The following is a 17,710-nucleotide window of genomic DNA, read 5'->3' as shown; positions in this document are numbered from 1 at the left end:
CAGAGTGAATCCTTCGTGCCTGCTTGTTGGAAGACAGTGTCCAATCCGAAGGCGTCCACTGTTAGTAAGGGGCACTCTTGTCCCCTGCGCACTGTCATCCTGCTCCCTGCATCCACCATGCACCCTGTCGTGTTGTTATGGCTGCGCGTGGCACAAGAAATACAGGACACCCAATGAGGTTGGTCACCTTCTTTATTCATTATGTTCCCAGCGTGCCCCCAGCACGTCTGTCCTCTTCGTTGTCCGTTGGTTGTCTGTCCACTTCCTGTCCCCTACAGGATGTGGTGTCCAGTGACCTGGCCACTGCCCTATGACCCACAGGGTCCTAGTGCCCTACGTCTGGTCACCCTACAGTCATTGCTGCTACATCTCCCCCTTTGTCACAAACAAGAGTTCTTTGTCACATGCATGAAGTCTTGGTACTTCATGGAGGGAGAGGGAGAGGGAGAGGGAGAGGGAGAGGGAGAGGGAGAGGGAGAGAGAGAGATAATTTCTCTACATTTCTTCAATTAGTCTCTTTGGTTTCCTGCATACTCTGCTTGGTCTTGTCTCTCTGTTTTCAACGTTCGGTGATGGTGTTGCTGGTTCTCCCTCTTTTCCTTTGAGCTCCTTGAAATGGGAACTGTTTCTTGTTATCCGTTGATGGTCAGATGCTGCCGTCACCATTGATCCTTTTATGTTGGTCACTACTAGCAGGTCCTTTGCGAATGGACTGTCCGACTTCTTTTGTTGCCTCTGCCTCACCACCACCAAGTCTCCTTCATTTAGTTGATGTTCTGATGCGTTTCATTTTTTGTCATCATATTCTTTCATTTTCCTCTTGGCATCGCGATCTCTTTCCAGTATGTGACCTCGATCCATGCTCGCCTTGGCCTCTAGTTGAGGCAGTCTTGTTTTGCTTGATCGTCCCAGCACCAGTTCCGCTGGGCATCGACCGGTGGAGTTGTGAGGGGTGTTTTTGTAGTCTCTTAGCACTTGACATAGTGCTTGTCCAATCGATATTTGCATCAATTTTGCGCGCTGGATGGCTTTCTTTATAGTTCCCATAAATCTTTTTGCCATTCCGTTGGCCTGTGGCCACAGCGGTGTTATCTTCCGATGCTTAATCCCTAGATAGTCCATGAATCGACGGAATTCTTCTCCAGAAAATGGAGGGCCATTGTCTGTTTTTAATGTTTGGGGGGAACCCCATGCAGCGAATATGTCGTCTAGTGCTGGTAGTGTGGCATTTGCTGATGTCGACGGTACTTCTCTCACAATTGGGAATCTTGAAAACTCGTCAATAACTACTAATAGGTACTTTCCCGTCTCTAGTGGCCCGTAAAAGTCTGCTGCCAGCTCAGTCCATACTGCCCGTGGTAGTTCTGACATCTGCAGCGGCGTTGGCTTGGACGGTGGTCCCGTTACTTGACAGACATGACAGTGTGCTACTTCTTCTTCAACCATGTTGTCCTGTCCAGGGAACCACACTTTCTCTCTCAACATCTTTTTTGTCGCTACAATGCCTCGGTGTGATTCGTGAGCTAGTTCAATTGTTCTTTTTCTTAGTCGGTAGGGTATCACAATCCTTGAGCCTCTCATCAGAATTCCGTTCTCAGTTTCAGACAGTTCTTCACTGATCTTTTTGAAAGCCAGCAGTTCTTCTTTTATGACCTCTTCTTCTGTGGGGCTGTTACTGTTAACGTGTCTCCATCTCTGTTGGCGCACTACGTTTTCTATTGCCTGCATTGTCGGGTCTCTTTTGGTTTCTCGCTCTAGTTCTGCAGACGTTATGGACACCGGAGTGTTCTGTTTTAAGAAGAAATTTAGGTATTCTTCTGCCATGGTGGTACCAGTTTCTCGATGGGGAAGTGGGTGTCGTGACATATAATCTGCTGGGTTGTGGTCTTTTCCGGGCTTGTGGACAATCTTGAAATTGTAGTCCATCAGTCTGATCCCCCATCGTTCAATTCTTGGTGGTATTTTTGCGTTCGGATTTCCATAGATGGTGACTAGTGCTTGGTGGTCCGTTACAATCGTGAACGGCTTCCCATAGATGAACATGTGATAGTGCTCACATGCCCATACTACCGCCAGACTCTCTTTTTCAGGTTGAGAGTATGCTCTCTCGATGTCCGATAGGCTCTTGCTTCCATAGGCTACGACCCGTCGTGGTGAGTCCTTTCCATGTTTATGTTGGGCCAGTATTGCGCCAAGACCTACTGGGCTGGCGTCTACTGTCAATTCAGTGCACAAGTTCGGGTCAAAGTATGCCAAGTGGTCTACTGCCGTTACTGACGCCCTGATTTCTTCAAATGCCTTACTGCATTCAGTGGTCCATTCGAATGGTTGGCCCTGCTTTGTTAGTTCTCTCAGTGGGGTGCTCACAGTCGCAAAGTCCTTGATATATCGCGCACAGTAGCTGGCAAGGCCGAGGAATGAGCGTACTTCAGCTACATCTTTTGGTTCTTTTGCCTTTTCGAGGGTGTCCACTTTACTGCGATCGGGCCTCATTCCTTTTTTCGAGAAGATGTGCCCGAAGAACACCAGTTCTTCTCTTCCTAGTTCACATTTCTTTGGATGTACTGTTAGGCCCACCTCCTCGAGCTGCGAGCACACTTTCCTCAGTGCTTTGTCGTGTTCTTCATCCGATTTGCCAAATACCAAGATATCGTCACTGTAGTTCAAACTGTTTTTTATTGGTCTAATGATCTGTCTGATCGTTTCCTGGAAGATCTCAGCTGCTGACGATATTCCAAAGCTTAATCGCTTGTAGCGAAACAGACCCAGGTGTGTTGAGAAGGTTGTTATGTATCGCAATTGTTGGTCTAGTTCCAGTTGGTGATACCTCTTGCACAGGTCTAGTTTGGAAAATGTTCTCATTCCCGTCAGGCAGCTAATCATGTCATCAAGGTGTGGTCCCAGATGTCGTTCTCGTTCGATGGCTGTGTTTGGGATTCTCATGTCAATACATATTCTTATTTGGGCAGTGTCCTTTTTTGGTACTGCAACTATTGGGGACACCCATGGCGTTGGCCCTTCAGCTGGTTCAATGATGTCCTGTTCTAACAGTGCTTTTATTTCTTCTTCCACCTGCGGTTGTAGATGGATGGGTACCCTTCGATGGTGCTGGGCGACAGGTCTGATTGATTCGTTGATATGCAGTGTGATCTGTCGTCCTTTCAACTTTCCAAGTCCTTCCGTTAGCTTAGGGTACTCTTGTAGGATGTTTCTTTTGTCCGAGATGTGATATGTCATCTGCAACAGGCCCATGACCTTCGCTGTGACATTGCTGAGTAAGCATGGTGCGGGAATGTCTCCTCGTAGCACATGAATTTCTTCAGTGATGGTCTTGCCCTTTTGCGTCATGGTGTCCGTGAACTTTCCCAATTTCGTTACTGAATTTTGTGCACCCCAGGTAAATACTCGTAAACTTGATGGTTGCAGGTGTGGTTTCCTCTTCATTGTTTCATACTCCGTGGCGCACATAATGTTGCACGTGGCACCACTGTCTAGCACAAATTCTGTTTGGTGTGGCCCAACATCTATGGTCACCCAGTCAGTCTTCTTTATGGACTGCTTATCCACTAGTCTGATGTGTTCTTCTTCATGCCCGTCATCTGTGGACATGCGATATAGGCGTTCCACCTTCTCTGTTCTTTCTTCTTCTTCATCTCCCGACTCTAGCGAAGAGCTTCTGGTGGTCGCTTCCATGTGTCGCACATGTCGGTTTGATGCTGTGCTCGGTCTCCCTGGCCTTCCCCGTTCGCTCTTGAAGTTCGTTCCTTGGCACATGGTGGCGAAATGGTTGCTCCTATTGCACTTTCGGCATATCTGACCAAATCTGGGCATGCTCCTCGATGTGGAAACTCTAGCCCGCATCTGTAGCACTGGGATCCTTGTTTCCTTGGCGCCTGTTCCTTCGACCCTTTCTTCCAATTTCCAGTTCTGTTCGTGTATGTCATTCTGTGAATTTGCTCCTCTCTTCGGTCCATCTGTCTTGCCTGCGCCATTGCTCTTGCTTCCGCTCTCGCTAGATCCAAAATTATTTCTAGAGTAGTTGGCTCCTTTAGTATTATCGTGTGAAAGTCTGTGTCACGACAGCCTTCTATCAGTCTTAGGCGGATGGCCTGCTCATTGTCGTATTTTTCGAATTCGCAGTGCGCTACTAGTTTCCTTAGTCGTGTCGCAAAGTCGTCCATCGACTCCTCTGGCTGCTGAAAAGCTATGTTGAAACTGTATCTTTCAAAATCAATGTTCCTTTGAGGGTCGAATTTGTTTGTTAGGCATTTTATTAGTCCTTTATATGTGCTTGTCTCGCTCTTTGGGAGTGTTATCAGAAGGTTATCCACTTCATCTCCTACCAGGTTCAGGAATAGTCCTAGTTTCTTTTCCTCTAATACATCTGTTGCTTCCATGTATCGCTCAAACTTCATAATCCACTTTTCCCATCTTATTCCCACTTGTGGCTCTGATACACTGAATGGCATTGGTCTACGATACTGTGCGCTTTGCTTTGTTTCAGGCATCTTTGCTTCTTTTTGTTTGTTGCCTCTGTATTTCTTTTATCTCAGTTGTTTGTGTAGCGTTCTTGTTGTTCTCTCTTCTTATTTTATACGTTATTGTTTGTTATTTCTTGTTGTGGGGGATCTCTCTGTGTCTTTGTCCCTTTATTTTCCTATTTCTCTTTGTTTCCCGCTTATTTTTGTCTTTTGCCTGCTCTTAAGATGGCTGCCCTATGTCTTCTATCGTTATTTTCCTTCTTGTCCCACTTAAAATGGCCGCCCGAGTTCCCGCGAGACTTCGCGATCGAAAACTCGTTTCTCCTGTTTCTAAGATGGCCGCCGCGTTATTCCTTCACTCTTATTGGCTTTCCTGCCTGTCCCTAAGATGGCCGCCGAGGTTTCTCACCTCTCGCGAGACTTCGCGCTTCAATTTCCAAGCGCGAGAGCCTGGCGCTTCTTGTTCGGGCACTAGCACTGCTCCTGGATGCTTCTTACCGCGCTTTGCCATTTTTTTTTGTTGGACGCTGATCGGGGTGGGCTCCCATGTATCTCCTTGCGTCTCCTGTCTCCTTGCTGCCGATGATGTTTTTTTCTTCGAGCATGCGGCGGGATCCTCATGCGTGTGGTGTCGTCACCGTCCTCGTCGCCAGTTGTCGTGTTGTTATGGCTGCGCGTGGCACAAGAAATGCAGGACACCAAATGAGGTTGGTCACCTTCTTTATTCGTTATGTTCCCAGCGTGCTCCCAGCACATCTGTCCTCTTCGTTGTCCGTTGGTTGTCTGTCCACTTCCTGTCCCCTACAGGATGTGGTGTCCAGTGACCTGGTCACTGCCCTATGACCCGCAGGGTCCTAGTGCCCTACATCCGGTCACCCTACAGTCATGGCTGCTACACACCCCTGTGAGGCCGCGGCTGACAGTGTTCTGAGCCTCCCAGTCTGCACATGCAGGAATGTGACTGCCTGCAGCTCACCCGGCGTGTTCCTTCATCTCTTTTAATCACCACAGGTTAAACGTGAGGCATGAGTTGGAGACATGCACGGCTGCCGCTGGGTGGAAGTGCGCATGCGCCAGCTAAACAGGGACACAGAACAAGCATGCGCCGTCCAGAACTCCGGCCATGTCCGCTGCAAGCGTAAATGTGTGTGTGTGGAGCAGGCAGATCTATGGACGACGTGCCTGCAGAGGACCAATGGTGTGCGCGCAAAAGGTCTAAAACATTGTGCCATGTGCCCTTCCAGAAGCCTATGTGCAATTCTCACCACTGGTATGTATGTGCCTTGCTTCGTTCCCTCACTCACAGATAGGCACAGGACAGGTTGTCAAATAAGAACAGTTTTTAGAAACCATTAAATTGTGGAGAATTTTGGTTATTCCTCAAACCTTTCACAAAAGAATACTATACGCATTTTAGGAGCACACCCTGTCTAGATTTGTTTCAACTGGCCCTAAACTTCTGCTATCCATTCTGTGTGCGTACCAGTGCATGCGGCTAGGTAAATTCCTAAGGCACTCGTGCATATTTATATATATTTGTTTTTAATATTATTTAGCAGCAACAACATTTCAATCAAATGTTTTTTATGAGAGCAACAATGCCGATTCATAGGCCAGTGAAGGTGGAGGTTCACGTAAACTCGAAAAGAAACAACTTCAATGTGGATTCATTTTGCCAGTTGTATAAACAATATTTAAGAAGACAAAAGACACGTTTTACAGGAAATAAAGTCCCTCAATCTGTTGGTGCCCGATAATGACATATGTATCTACAGCAGTGTGGGATGTGTCACAGTAATCGCAAGACTCTTTCTAGTTTACATATTCCTCTCAGTGTTGCCTAGTTTGAGGTTTACTCCGACACCCATGTACCTCTTGGGAACAAAAAATAAACAATATGTAACTTTTCAGTTTCGTGTTGAAATAACTGTTGCCGCTTCCTTTGCAGATCGACACAAAACAAACCAGGAATGAGCGAATGTGGATGAACAAGATTTTGGAAAGTTTTGTGAAGGTTCATCAGAAAGTGAAAACTTTATTTTTAGGATCTAAAAAATGCATTTCCTATCAGGAATGGGAAGTAATGAGCATGAGGTCACACATGTGACATCTTTAGGGCATTAACATTATTGCCTTAGATAATCATTGAATGTTTTAATAGACACGATATGTTTGTAACTAGGTTTTGACAGACCTGTAGATGGAGAGTATTTCTGCTTTGCATGTACACAAACACGGATTTTTATATTTGCTGTATTTCTCCTTGTCAAAGCAGTCAATGGTTTATTCAAAGTTGGTAGGAAATAGCTGATTTAAAATGCGTAGCATGTACAATATTTAGGAGGTATTGCTCATTTTGCAGAGATGATGGCGAGGACGCCATCCATCTGATTGGCAGCAGATATTTAGTAGACCAATGATTAGAGCGGCAGACTCTGATGCAGAGGTCTGGCCAGGGACCAGGGTTCAATTCCCCGCCTCGACGGGTCTTGGGCTCAAAATTCCATGGACCTGATAATTCTCGCCTCGGTGCCTCTTCCAATCATGGAGTCCCACTCTGCAACTCTGGGCAATAGCTTGCTTAATCTCCACAACGGCCCCCACAACGCTAAGGATGCCTGGACTCCACCTTGGGGGTGTCCAGGAGTGGACGCCTCACAGGGAAAGCCAGGATGGTTTCCACAGCGGTATTCGTACAAGCGCCTTGAGACCCTTGCGGGTGAGTAGTGCGCTATACAAGTATCAATTTACACACATACATTGCAAAGATGCAACACTTGCAATTACTTCTGTGGTTATTGAGAAGTAGCAAAAAGCTGATGTTGAATCCAAACGAAATTAGCAGAGATTTCTCTTGGGAAGACAAAGTAATAAGCACCGTAATTAGGAGGTGCCGAATTAGATTATGGGTTACTATTACATAGTGGGCATACATTCCTGGTCTGCGTCATGGCACGCCCTTAATCTTGGATGCAAATTCATCAAATGGACAGGGGTACCAGAAGTGACATCACGCACCCATTGACCTTGATGGCATGAAAGGAAGTGACATCATATGTCCTTTGACACTGAATCTTCCCAGGAAGTGATTTGATTTAACCGTAATCGGGATGATATCACAATTATTAACACAAAAACAACAGTTGATTGACAGAATGCAGAACAATGTCATACATTCACCCCAGTACAGAGATCTGGGTCTAAATCCATCGTTTGTTTTGCTCACCATGCCATTCCAGTTTGAACCCAGCCATATGCAAATCAGTCTTGACCCTGCGCCCAATGGGAACAGTCTAGCCTGAACTGCCAAGCCGGTCCTCCCTGGACTGGAAACAAGCATCCTAGGACCGTTTTCGGGATTTCACCCCTCTTCAGCCAGGATAGCTTGACTCCAGTGGCATGGAAAGCACAGGACCCACGTCTGGGCATACCCGTCCCACTCGGGGTGACAAATGCAAAAACAACAGTTGATGGACATAATGCAGAACAATGTCATACATTCACCCCAGTACAGAGATATGGGCCTAAATCCATCGTTTTTTTGCTCACCATGCCATTCCAGTTTGAATCCAGCCATATGCAAATCAGTCTTGATCATGTGCCTCATAAGAACAGTCCAGCCCGAACTGCCAAGCCAGGTCCTCCCTGGACAGGAAATATGCATCCTAGGACCGGTTTCGGGATGGCATGGTGAGCAAAAGAAGGTTGGATTTAACCCAGATCTCTTGACTGGGGGTGAATGTTTTGATTTGTTCTGCATTCCATCCATCAATTGTGTGTCTTTTGCTTTCTTGCCCTTAATGCACCAGGTATGCCCAGACGTAGGTCCTGGGCTCACGGTGCCACTGGAATCAAGCTATCCTGGCTAAAGAGGGGTAAAACCCCGAAACCGGTCCTAGGATGCTTGTTTCCGGTCCAGGGGGGACCTGGCTTGGCAGTTCAGGCTGGACTGTTCCCATGAGGCACAGGGTCAAGACTGATTTGCATAAGGCCAGGTCTAAAGTGGGTGGCATGTTGAGCAAAAGAATGATGGATTTAACCCAGATCTCTTGACTGGGGGTGAATGTTTTGATTTGTTCTGCATTCCGTACATCAATTGTGTGTCTTTTGAGCACAATTATTAACATCACTTTAGTTTATAACAGCGTCACTATTATAAACATACAACACAAATGTCTCTTTTGAATACACCTATATAAGGGTGCTTCCATAATCTTTTAAATTGGTTGGGTGTAATACAACAATTGACCTAAACTGTACTGCAAAAAGCAAATTAACCAGAGACCTTTTCACTGGGTTTTTCGGTAAAAGGTTCTCCCCAAAAGAACATTTTGAAAACTTGGGTCAAATAGTGCATTTTTAACCAAACCTTTCACATAAATATATTAAAAAGCCATTGGCTATGAAAGAGCACTCTTTAAATATATATGACATTTCATGGTGTGCCAAGCCAGTGAAACATGCTGTTCCACAGGAGTTGACCCTCTTTTTTCAAAATGTGCTATGGATGCCCCCATATGTCAAAATAACCTCCATTGTGCTAGGCAAGTATTTTGCCATGGGTGTCCCCTATTTGCCATGGGTACCACCTTATGCCGACAATTAAATATATGCCAGTCCCTGAATTTGATATTAACGTTATCCATGCCCCATGGATGACCCTTATACCAAGATTTTCTTCCAGTATGATAGAGCCAGCATGTTGTCATGTTTGTCACCCTCCTATATTTTACAGCGGTCATCCCTTATGCCAAACATTACCTCCAACATGCTAGTGCCAGCCTTTTGCCCTGGATGTCCCACACATAAAGTAGCATCTCTAGTATATCAGTTCAATGTCTGTCAATAATTGCATCCAGTATGACAACACCAGGGCCAAAAGCAGACTTGGGAGCATAACACCTCATTCTCAGTCATGCTGATTTACATTCACTCACTCACTGACACTCATTCTCACCTACTCACTGTTACGCACTGATTCTCACTCTCTTACACTCATTCATTCTCACTTTCTTGCGCTCAATCATAGACTCACTCACAGTTACGCTCATTCTTACACTGATTAACTCACACCTACTCACTCACACCGACTTGCACTCACTCTTTCTCTAAACTTTATAATTCTCACTCACCCTGACTCACTCATACTCATTACCTAGCATGTAATCTAATTTATTTCCACTCCTATCACTGCCTGTCACTTTCACTCACTTGCTCACATACACACCCACGTACACACAAACACTCCTTCACACACACAAATACACTCACACAACATACATTTAAAACATTTTTATTTACCTGATGCTCCAGTTATTATTACACTAATAGTGAATAATATACAATTATTCACTGTTAGCATATTTAAAACTCTGCTGAAAAGAAGAAGGTTGAAGCTGTCTCTGTCTTCTTGGCACTGACTTTGCCACCTCTAGGGCCAGGGAGTAGCAAAGGCAGTGTTAGGGGTTGTAGGGAACACGCATGTGGTTGCAGTTGCGACCCCTGGTGACCCCTAAATAATGCCCATTCCATTTACTGGGTATGCTAGTGCAGGACCTGGACTGTGAGCTCAATTACAACAAGCATTGTTAAATGCATTAGGTTTCACCTATGTGAATAATAATAAGCTGCTTTTTGTTGGAAGTTGTAGCTTGCCGAGTAGTTGTGTTGTACAATATAAGTTACAGAAAGTCTGTGAAAGTGCACTTGTTTATGTACCAAAATGCAATATATTGTGCTATTATAAGTGGTATAGTGTGAGTATGTAATAGCTACATTTTGAAAAATGAAATGAAAGAGGGAAATAATAGAATTAATTCATGTAAAAGCAATATTGTGAGTTTTGAGGAGTTCTGACAAATTATGAGCCCAGTGCCACTGCTCCTACTGCACCATTCAAATCATGCACCTAGTGCCTGCAGGATAACTGCATTTGTGACTGGCTATTTAGCATTAAATATAGCAATATTGGTGTTTAGAGGAGTTCTGATAACTTTTGGCCATGGTGCCACTGCACCTGTTACACCATTCAAATGTAAGGTAACTACACTTGTGACTGACTGTTCAGTAGTAAAATATTGCAATATATGGTGCTTAGAGGGATTTCTAGAGCTTTGGGCCCCAGTGTCACTGCACCTGCTGCACCACTGAAATCATGACGCTAGTGCCTACAAGGTAACTGCACTTGTAACTGCATATTTAGTAGTTAAATATTGCAATATTTGGTGTTTAGAAGAGTTATAACAACTTTTGGCCCCAGTGCCACTGCACACGCAGCACTATTGAAATCATTGCCATAGTGCCTACTTGATAACTGCACTTGGACATCCTGTTTAGTAGTAATATTTAGCAATAGTCTGCTTTTAGTAGGGTCCGAGGAGTGTTGGTCCCTGGTGCCGCTGCGCCTGCTGTACCATTGGAATCATGGCCCTAGTGCCTGCTAGATAACTGCACTTGGTCTGCCTGTACAGTAGTAAAATATACCAAGATTAGGTGTTTAGGGGAGCTCTGACAACTTTTGAGCCTGGTTCCCCTGCACCTTTCGAAACATCACCCTGTTGTCTTCAGGGCAAGTTGGTGTGACTGCCTGTTTAGGAGTAAAATATAGCAGTATTAGGTGTTCAGTGAAGATGCCTAGAGATTTTGGTCATGGTGCTACTGCACCAGTTGCACCAATCAAATCATGAACCTATTGCCTGCTAGATAAATGCACTTGTGACTGTTTTGTTCAGTAGTAACATTTAGAAATAATCTGGGTTTAGTTGTGTCCCTAGAGCTTTTGGCACCTGCTGCCTTTCAAATCAAGCCCCATCTAACTGCAAGGTAACTGCAATTGTAATTGCCTGTTCATTTGTCAAACCTAGCAATAGTATGTGTTTATGTGTATGTGTTTAGAGGAGTTCTGGCTACTTTTGAGCCCAGTGCTACTGCACCTGCTGCACCATTCAAATCATGACCCTGTTGTCGCCAAGGGAATTGCACTTGTGGTTGCCTGTTTATACAATATAGCAATCTTAGGTGTTTAGTAGGGTGTCTGGAGCTTTTGCTCATGGTGCCACTGCACCTGCTGCACTTTTGAAATCATGACCCTAGTGCTTGCTAAATATCTGTACTTATGGATGCCTGTTTTGTTGTACAATATAGGAATATTGGGTTTTTAAAGGAGTTCTGACAACTTTTGGCCCTGGTTCCACTGCACATGCTGCACCATTTAAATCAACCCCCTTTCAACTGCAAGGTAACTGCATTTGTGACTACCTGTTTAGTAGTAAAATATGGCGACAATAGGGGTTTAGAAGAGTTCTGACAAGTTTTTGGCCCGCTGCCACCGCACCTGCTGCGCCATTCAAATCATGAACCTAGTTGCTGAAAGAGAACCAGACCTGTGACTGACTGTTTAGTTGTGAAATATAGCAATGATTGGTGTTTAGTGGGGTGCCTGGAGCTTTTGAGCTGGGTGCCACTGCACCTGCTGCACAATTTTAACAACGACACTGTTGCCTTGTCCGGGACCACTGTGTTTATAACTGCCTGTTTAGTAGTAAAATATACCAATATTGGGTGTTTAGTGGAGTTATGACAACTTTTGGCCCTGTGCCACTGCACCTGCTGCCCCATTCAAATCATGACCCAGTTGTCTGCAAGATAACGTTCTACATCTAAAGCATCTGCTTTACACAACTAAGTAAAAAAAAACAAGCATTCCAGCACACTTTTAGAAGCTGTCTGCCTTTTCTGTGGGAAGAGATCTTATCTTGACAGTGATTGGGGCTTAACAGTGTAGATCTTTAGTAGAAGTATCGTAAATGCATGCAGCCAGGAAGTTAACATAAAAAAGTTCCACACAAAAGCAAATTAACACAGTAATTCCGGTATGGGACCTGATAAGAGCTCCCTTTTAAGCTATATTAAATACAAGAGATTTCACAAGCACAGTGTAAGAGCTGTCCAGGCGAAACCTAAAAGTGTGGTGTTCCCAGTACTTGCACACTGTTTCTACTCTGACCAGCTCAATAGTGAAAAGCCGAATGTTAGAAAAAACCAGTCCGGTTTTCATTGAAGCAATGGAGCTTGCCTCTGTTTCAAGGGAGGAAAGGATTACCCGCAGTTGGGTGCAGTGTACGCCTGCAACAGCTTGTGGAGTGTTGCCGGGGGTGTCTTGGAGATACGTTCCCAAGGTGAAGATAGAAAGGTGCACTGATTGTTAACCACCTAATATGAGGTATACAATAAGTGCCTCACACTGAAGGTTGTTAACCCCCACGACTGTTCATTAACCCCTTCCATGCTGATGACGGCCCCTGTCCGTCATGCATCACAGTGGGCTTGTGCTAATGATGGCTGGGGGCCGTCATGAACCCGCCCACTCATTAAAGCGCAGAATCGCGGCCGCCCCAAGGGGTTAATAGGGCTCATGAACAGAGGCTAAGCCTTTCTCTTTTTTGCATGGTGGAGCAAACATCCCTATTCAAATGAGGATCTACCCTTTGCACTAGTACAAATGTGCAATGGTATGAGCCATATTAAAAAAGTGGGCATGCAAGATCTATAATGACAAAGTGCCCTGGTGTCAGAAGAGCAGACACAATCACTAATTGTGCTACCCCTCCACCCCAGCGACTTTGTGTAATAAAGCCCCATTTGTAAGTTAAGGGGAGTTTTCATATAGATAACAGTATAATAATGTGACCCAGGACAGTGCTGCACTTGAGTGTAAATCTTACTATATTGACCTAAGAAATCTACAAGCCAGAACAGTACCTTAGGGATTGTGTATCCCTGGAACTTGGTGTCAACAGTCACACAATGAGGGACACCAAGTGGGAAGATGTCAATGAATCGCTGGACCTCATGAATGAAAGCATCTGTGTACGGCATTTTACCCCGGTCCTCCATGCAGGGACTGCGGTTCTTCCCAATCACTCGCTCAATCTCCTCATGAACGTTTTCTGTAAAAATGAAATGTCAGCATTATTGATAGTTCAATACACACATCAACCTCCGATGAGCCTCGGAGTGTTCAAGGGTAGACATGTTTAGGTGGTCCATAGACATGCCCTTTGGTAATACTGGAAACTTCTATATCTATAAATCTATGTGTGTGCGGTACATATCTACAAGACCGGTAAAAGAGTCAAGAGCAATACAACTAGGGCAAATACAGAAAGCTCATACTTTTATTCAAATGCTCTCATAGACTGATAAGGCAAAAATATTAATAAAGTTCCAAAAATAATAGAGACTGTCACAGGTGAATTATTACAGACTAAGATGAAAGACTGAGATGAAAGCCAATTTGAACATGTGGAATTTCAGCTGGTCAGGAATCTAGAGCCATGTTGGGTTTAGTGATTTAGGAAGGATGACTATGGACTACAGAGTACCAAGAAGATAAGAAATCCTGGGCTGATTAGGCTGATCACCACCACAGACATATAAAGACAGACTATTTAATCATTCATTCTTGTACATATTTCTCAATTTTAAAGGTGTTTCATTTAGTATTAATTGCGAGTTTATAGTATGCTTTGCTTTATTAAAGGTTAATTGATTAGCTCACATATTTGCATACATCTGAATTATAATGTGTAGCAGATTTTAGTAAATGTGCATCAGAATTCATATGCTAATTGTTGATTTTACATAATCATAAGGTTTGGCCGTTTCATAATAGCAAGAAAGGACATAGAAGTTTGATGCAAAGGCATCTTTGGAGAGAGACATATTCAGCTTTCCTTGGGTGTTTCAAGTAAGCTGCGTAATGCCACTATCCATCCTGAAGACCAGATGCTGGGACAGGCTTTACCAATGAATCTCACAGCTCACAACACCATATTATAGCAAAGCTGAAACCTTCTCAAAGCACAGAATCTGAGCAAGAACAACTTTATTATCCAGCAAATGTATGTGTGTTTGAGGCCATCTGGGGAATGCACATTTACAAACTTTTGACGCACAGCAGCACAGCAGGAACCCACCATGTCTACAAGATACAGTGCATTCCTGTCCTTTTACCCTGCATTGGCGTACAAACAGCAGCCATGCACCAGCACAGACACCCTTGCATCATTTCACAAGGGTGCCTGCACTGAGTAGATGATTGTTTTTGTGCAGGAAAGGACATCTTGCATGGCTGTTGTTAGATTTGGGGGTCTCTGGTTGGCCCAGGTAGGTACTTTTGACAAGTAGGGACCCTCTCCTCTAGTCAGGACAAGGGGATTACACACCTAAAATAACCCCTGCTCACCCTCTAGGTTGCGTGGTCCGAGCAGTCAAGGCTTATTTTCAGAAGCGTTGTAAGTTAAACAGTTGTGACCACATACAGTAACCCAGGGACAACACTACAAATGGACACCACACAGGTTTTATATAAAAATAAGTATACTTTATATAAAGTTGCCACAAGACCATAAACGACAAAAATACACACTATGATTACTTTAAGATGGTAGATTTAAGCTTAGTTCAGTTCAGTTCTTAGATGCGACACTCTGCGTCAATGTACCTTAAGTTGTGATGCGCTTCCACAACAAGCAATGTCGCAGCGATGGGAAATGCGGCAAAGTTCAGGTGCAAAGAAATAAAGACGTGAAGATCTTCCAGATGCAGCACGCTTCTCGGGGATGCGAGAAGCTCTCGGTCCGATGTGTGGACTGCAGCGGCGATACCCTTACGATGCGACGGCAACAGCTCCAGCAGCGACGCTCTTCTCCCACGATGAGTGAAGCTTCCACACGATGCGGCAACTACAGCGGCGACATCCAAAATGCGACGGCAGCAGCTCCGATGGCGGTGTGCTTCTCGGGGATGCGAGGTGCTCTTGATCGATGCGGTGCAGTGCGACAGTTCCAGTGGTGACACCCTCCTTCTCCGGTGTTGCAGCGGCAGGCACAGCGACGACGACACGCTCCGACCATGTTGCGAGATTCTTCTCCTGATGCGGTGCAGTGTGACAGCTCCAGGGGCGACACCCTCCTTCTTCGGAGTTGCGATGGCAGCAGCAGCGACAGCGACATGCTTCTTCTTCGTTGCGGCACACTTCTCTCCGATGCAGTGCAGTGCAACAGCTCCAGCGGCGACACCCTCTTTTCTCCGGAGTTGCGACGGCAGGCACAGCGACGGCGACACGCTTCTTCTCGTTGAGTCGTTCTTCCAGCTCCTTGCGGCACGCAGTTCCTCAGAAGGCCCAAAACAGCAGCAGGCACTTCCAAAGAACTCTTGGGAGCTGGGGGTGAAGTCTGTTGTCCCTGAGACTTCAGCAGGAGGCAAGCTCTTTTCCAAGCCCTTGGAGATCCTTCACAAGTTGAAAGCAAAGTACACAAAGTTCCTTTCTCCTTCCTTTGGCAGTAAGGCAACCACTGCAGGCCAATCCCCCAACCAGCACTTCAGCTTGGAAATAGTCTCTCCTCAGTTCCTTCAGGTTCCGCTCCTCAGTAAAGGTTTCTTCTAGTAGTCCAAAAGTGATCTAATTTCTTAGGAGCAGGGTCCCAATATTTATATCCAAAAATCCTTTGTTCTTTGAGGGGAAAGGGGCTTGTATCTAGTCCAAACCAGTGCCTGAGCACTTTGTTTACCAGACCTCTCCTTTCCTTTCACAGTGCAGGGCAGAGACATCAGACGCCCCACAGGAGGTGGAGCCAGCATTGTGGAAGGCAAGTACAGTCCTGGATCACCTTGTTGGATAGCAGTGGCACAGTGCCCAAAGCATCTAAACCCTGCAAAAAACCGAGGCAACAGCAAAAATGGAAGGGAGACCCATGCCAATGGTGCCAGGACTAACACGTGTCCCCTCCAGCTGAAAAGTGGGGAGAACTACCCTCACTCCTGGGAGTTCTCTTCATTAACGCGGAAAAATCTGGACAGACCATCAGCGTTGGCGTGTTCTGTACCAGGGCGGTGTTCCACCGTAAAGTCCATACCCTGTAGGGAGATGGACCACCTCAACAGCTTTGGATTCTCACCCCTCATCTGCATCAACCATCTGAGGGGCCTGTGGTCTGTGTGAACCCGGAAGTGAGTCCCAAACAGGTATGGTCTCAGCTTCTTCAGAGCCCAGACCACAGGAAATGCCTCACGCTCAAAAGCAATCCACCTCTGTTCCCGTGGAAGTAACCATCTGCTGATAAAGGCTACAGGTTGATCTAGGCCCTCCTCATTCATCTGTGACAAAACAGCCCCCACACCATGCTCTGAAGCGTCCGTCTGGACAATGATCTCGCTTGAGAAGTTGGGTGCCAGGAGCACGGGAGCCGTGCACATGGCAGCTTTCAGGGCCTCAAAGGCTTTCTAACATGTATCAGTCCAAATCAATTTCTTGGACTGCTTCCTGGAAGTCAGCTCTATCAAGGGTGCAACAATGTTGCCATATCCCTTGACAAACCTCCTGTAATACCCTGTGAGACCTAAGAAAGCTCTCACATCTGTCTGGGTTTTGGGTGGCTCCCAAGTCAAGATGGTTTCAATCTTGGGTTGTAGGGGGGCCACCTGGACGCTCCCAGCTTGGTGCCCCAAGTACACCACAGAACACTGCCCGATCTGGCACTTACTCGCCTTGATCGTGAGGGCTGCTTCCCGCAGCACCATCAACACTTCCCAGAGGTGGCGCAGATGTTCCTCCCAACTGACAATGAACACTGCGATGTCATCCAGGTAGGCGGCACTGAATTCCTCCAGTCCAACCAACACCTGGTTGACCAACCTCTGAAAGGTGGCAGGGGTATTCTTCATCCCAAAAGGCATAACCCGGACTGGAAGTGCACATCTGGTGTGGAGAATGCTGACCTCTCCTTTGCCCCATCAGTCAAGGCGATCTGCCAGTACCCAGACTTTAAATCAAACGTGCTGAGGTACCGTGCAGCCCCTAGCCGATCAATGAGCTCATCAGCTCCGGGGATGGGGTGCGCGTCATTCTTCGTGACTGAATTGAGTCCTCGGTAGTTCACACAGAACCGGAGTTCGGGTGTGGCACCCTGCGCTTCAGGACCAAGACCACTGGGCTGGCCCAAGGACTGCTGGATGACTCAATCACCCCAAGTGCAAGCATCTTTGAGACCTCCTCTTTAATGCAATCCCTCCCCCTGTCAGTTACCCTGTAAGTCTTGTGCTTTACAGGTAAGCTGTCTCCTGTGTCCACATCATGGACGCACCAATCTGTGACACCAGGAACCAGGGAGAACAGATCAGGAAACTATCCCAGCAACTGGGTTCAGTCATTGCTCAGGGATCAGGGT

The 17,710-nt window shown here is 45.9% G+C and overlaps 1 protein-coding gene across 2 annotated transcripts in view; it reads right to left on the bottom strand.

The window, feature by feature from the left end:
* The window catches only part of LOC147692168 (cytochrome P450 2C19-like), a 405,626-nt gene that overhangs the window by 98,187 nt on the left and 289,729 nt on the right, over nucleotides 1-17,710 (bottom strand). For both annotated transcript variants that reach the window (XM_086938454.1, XM_086938456.1), the window contains exon 7: nucleotides 13,242-13,429. In XM_086938454.1, coding sequence (XP_086794580.1) covers nucleotides 13,242-13,429 — 188 coding nt within the window. The remainder of the gene's footprint in view (nucleotides 1-13,241; nucleotides 13,430-17,710) is intronic.

This window comes from Lissotriton vulgaris, chromosome 9 (genome assembly GCF_964263255.1).
Source record: "Lissotriton vulgaris chromosome 9, aLisVul1.2, whole genome shotgun sequence".
NCBI classification, from domain to species: Eukaryota; Metazoa; Chordata; class Amphibia; order Caudata; family Salamandridae; genus Lissotriton; species Lissotriton vulgaris.
This window is presented reverse-complemented; position numbering and strand designations above follow the sequence as displayed.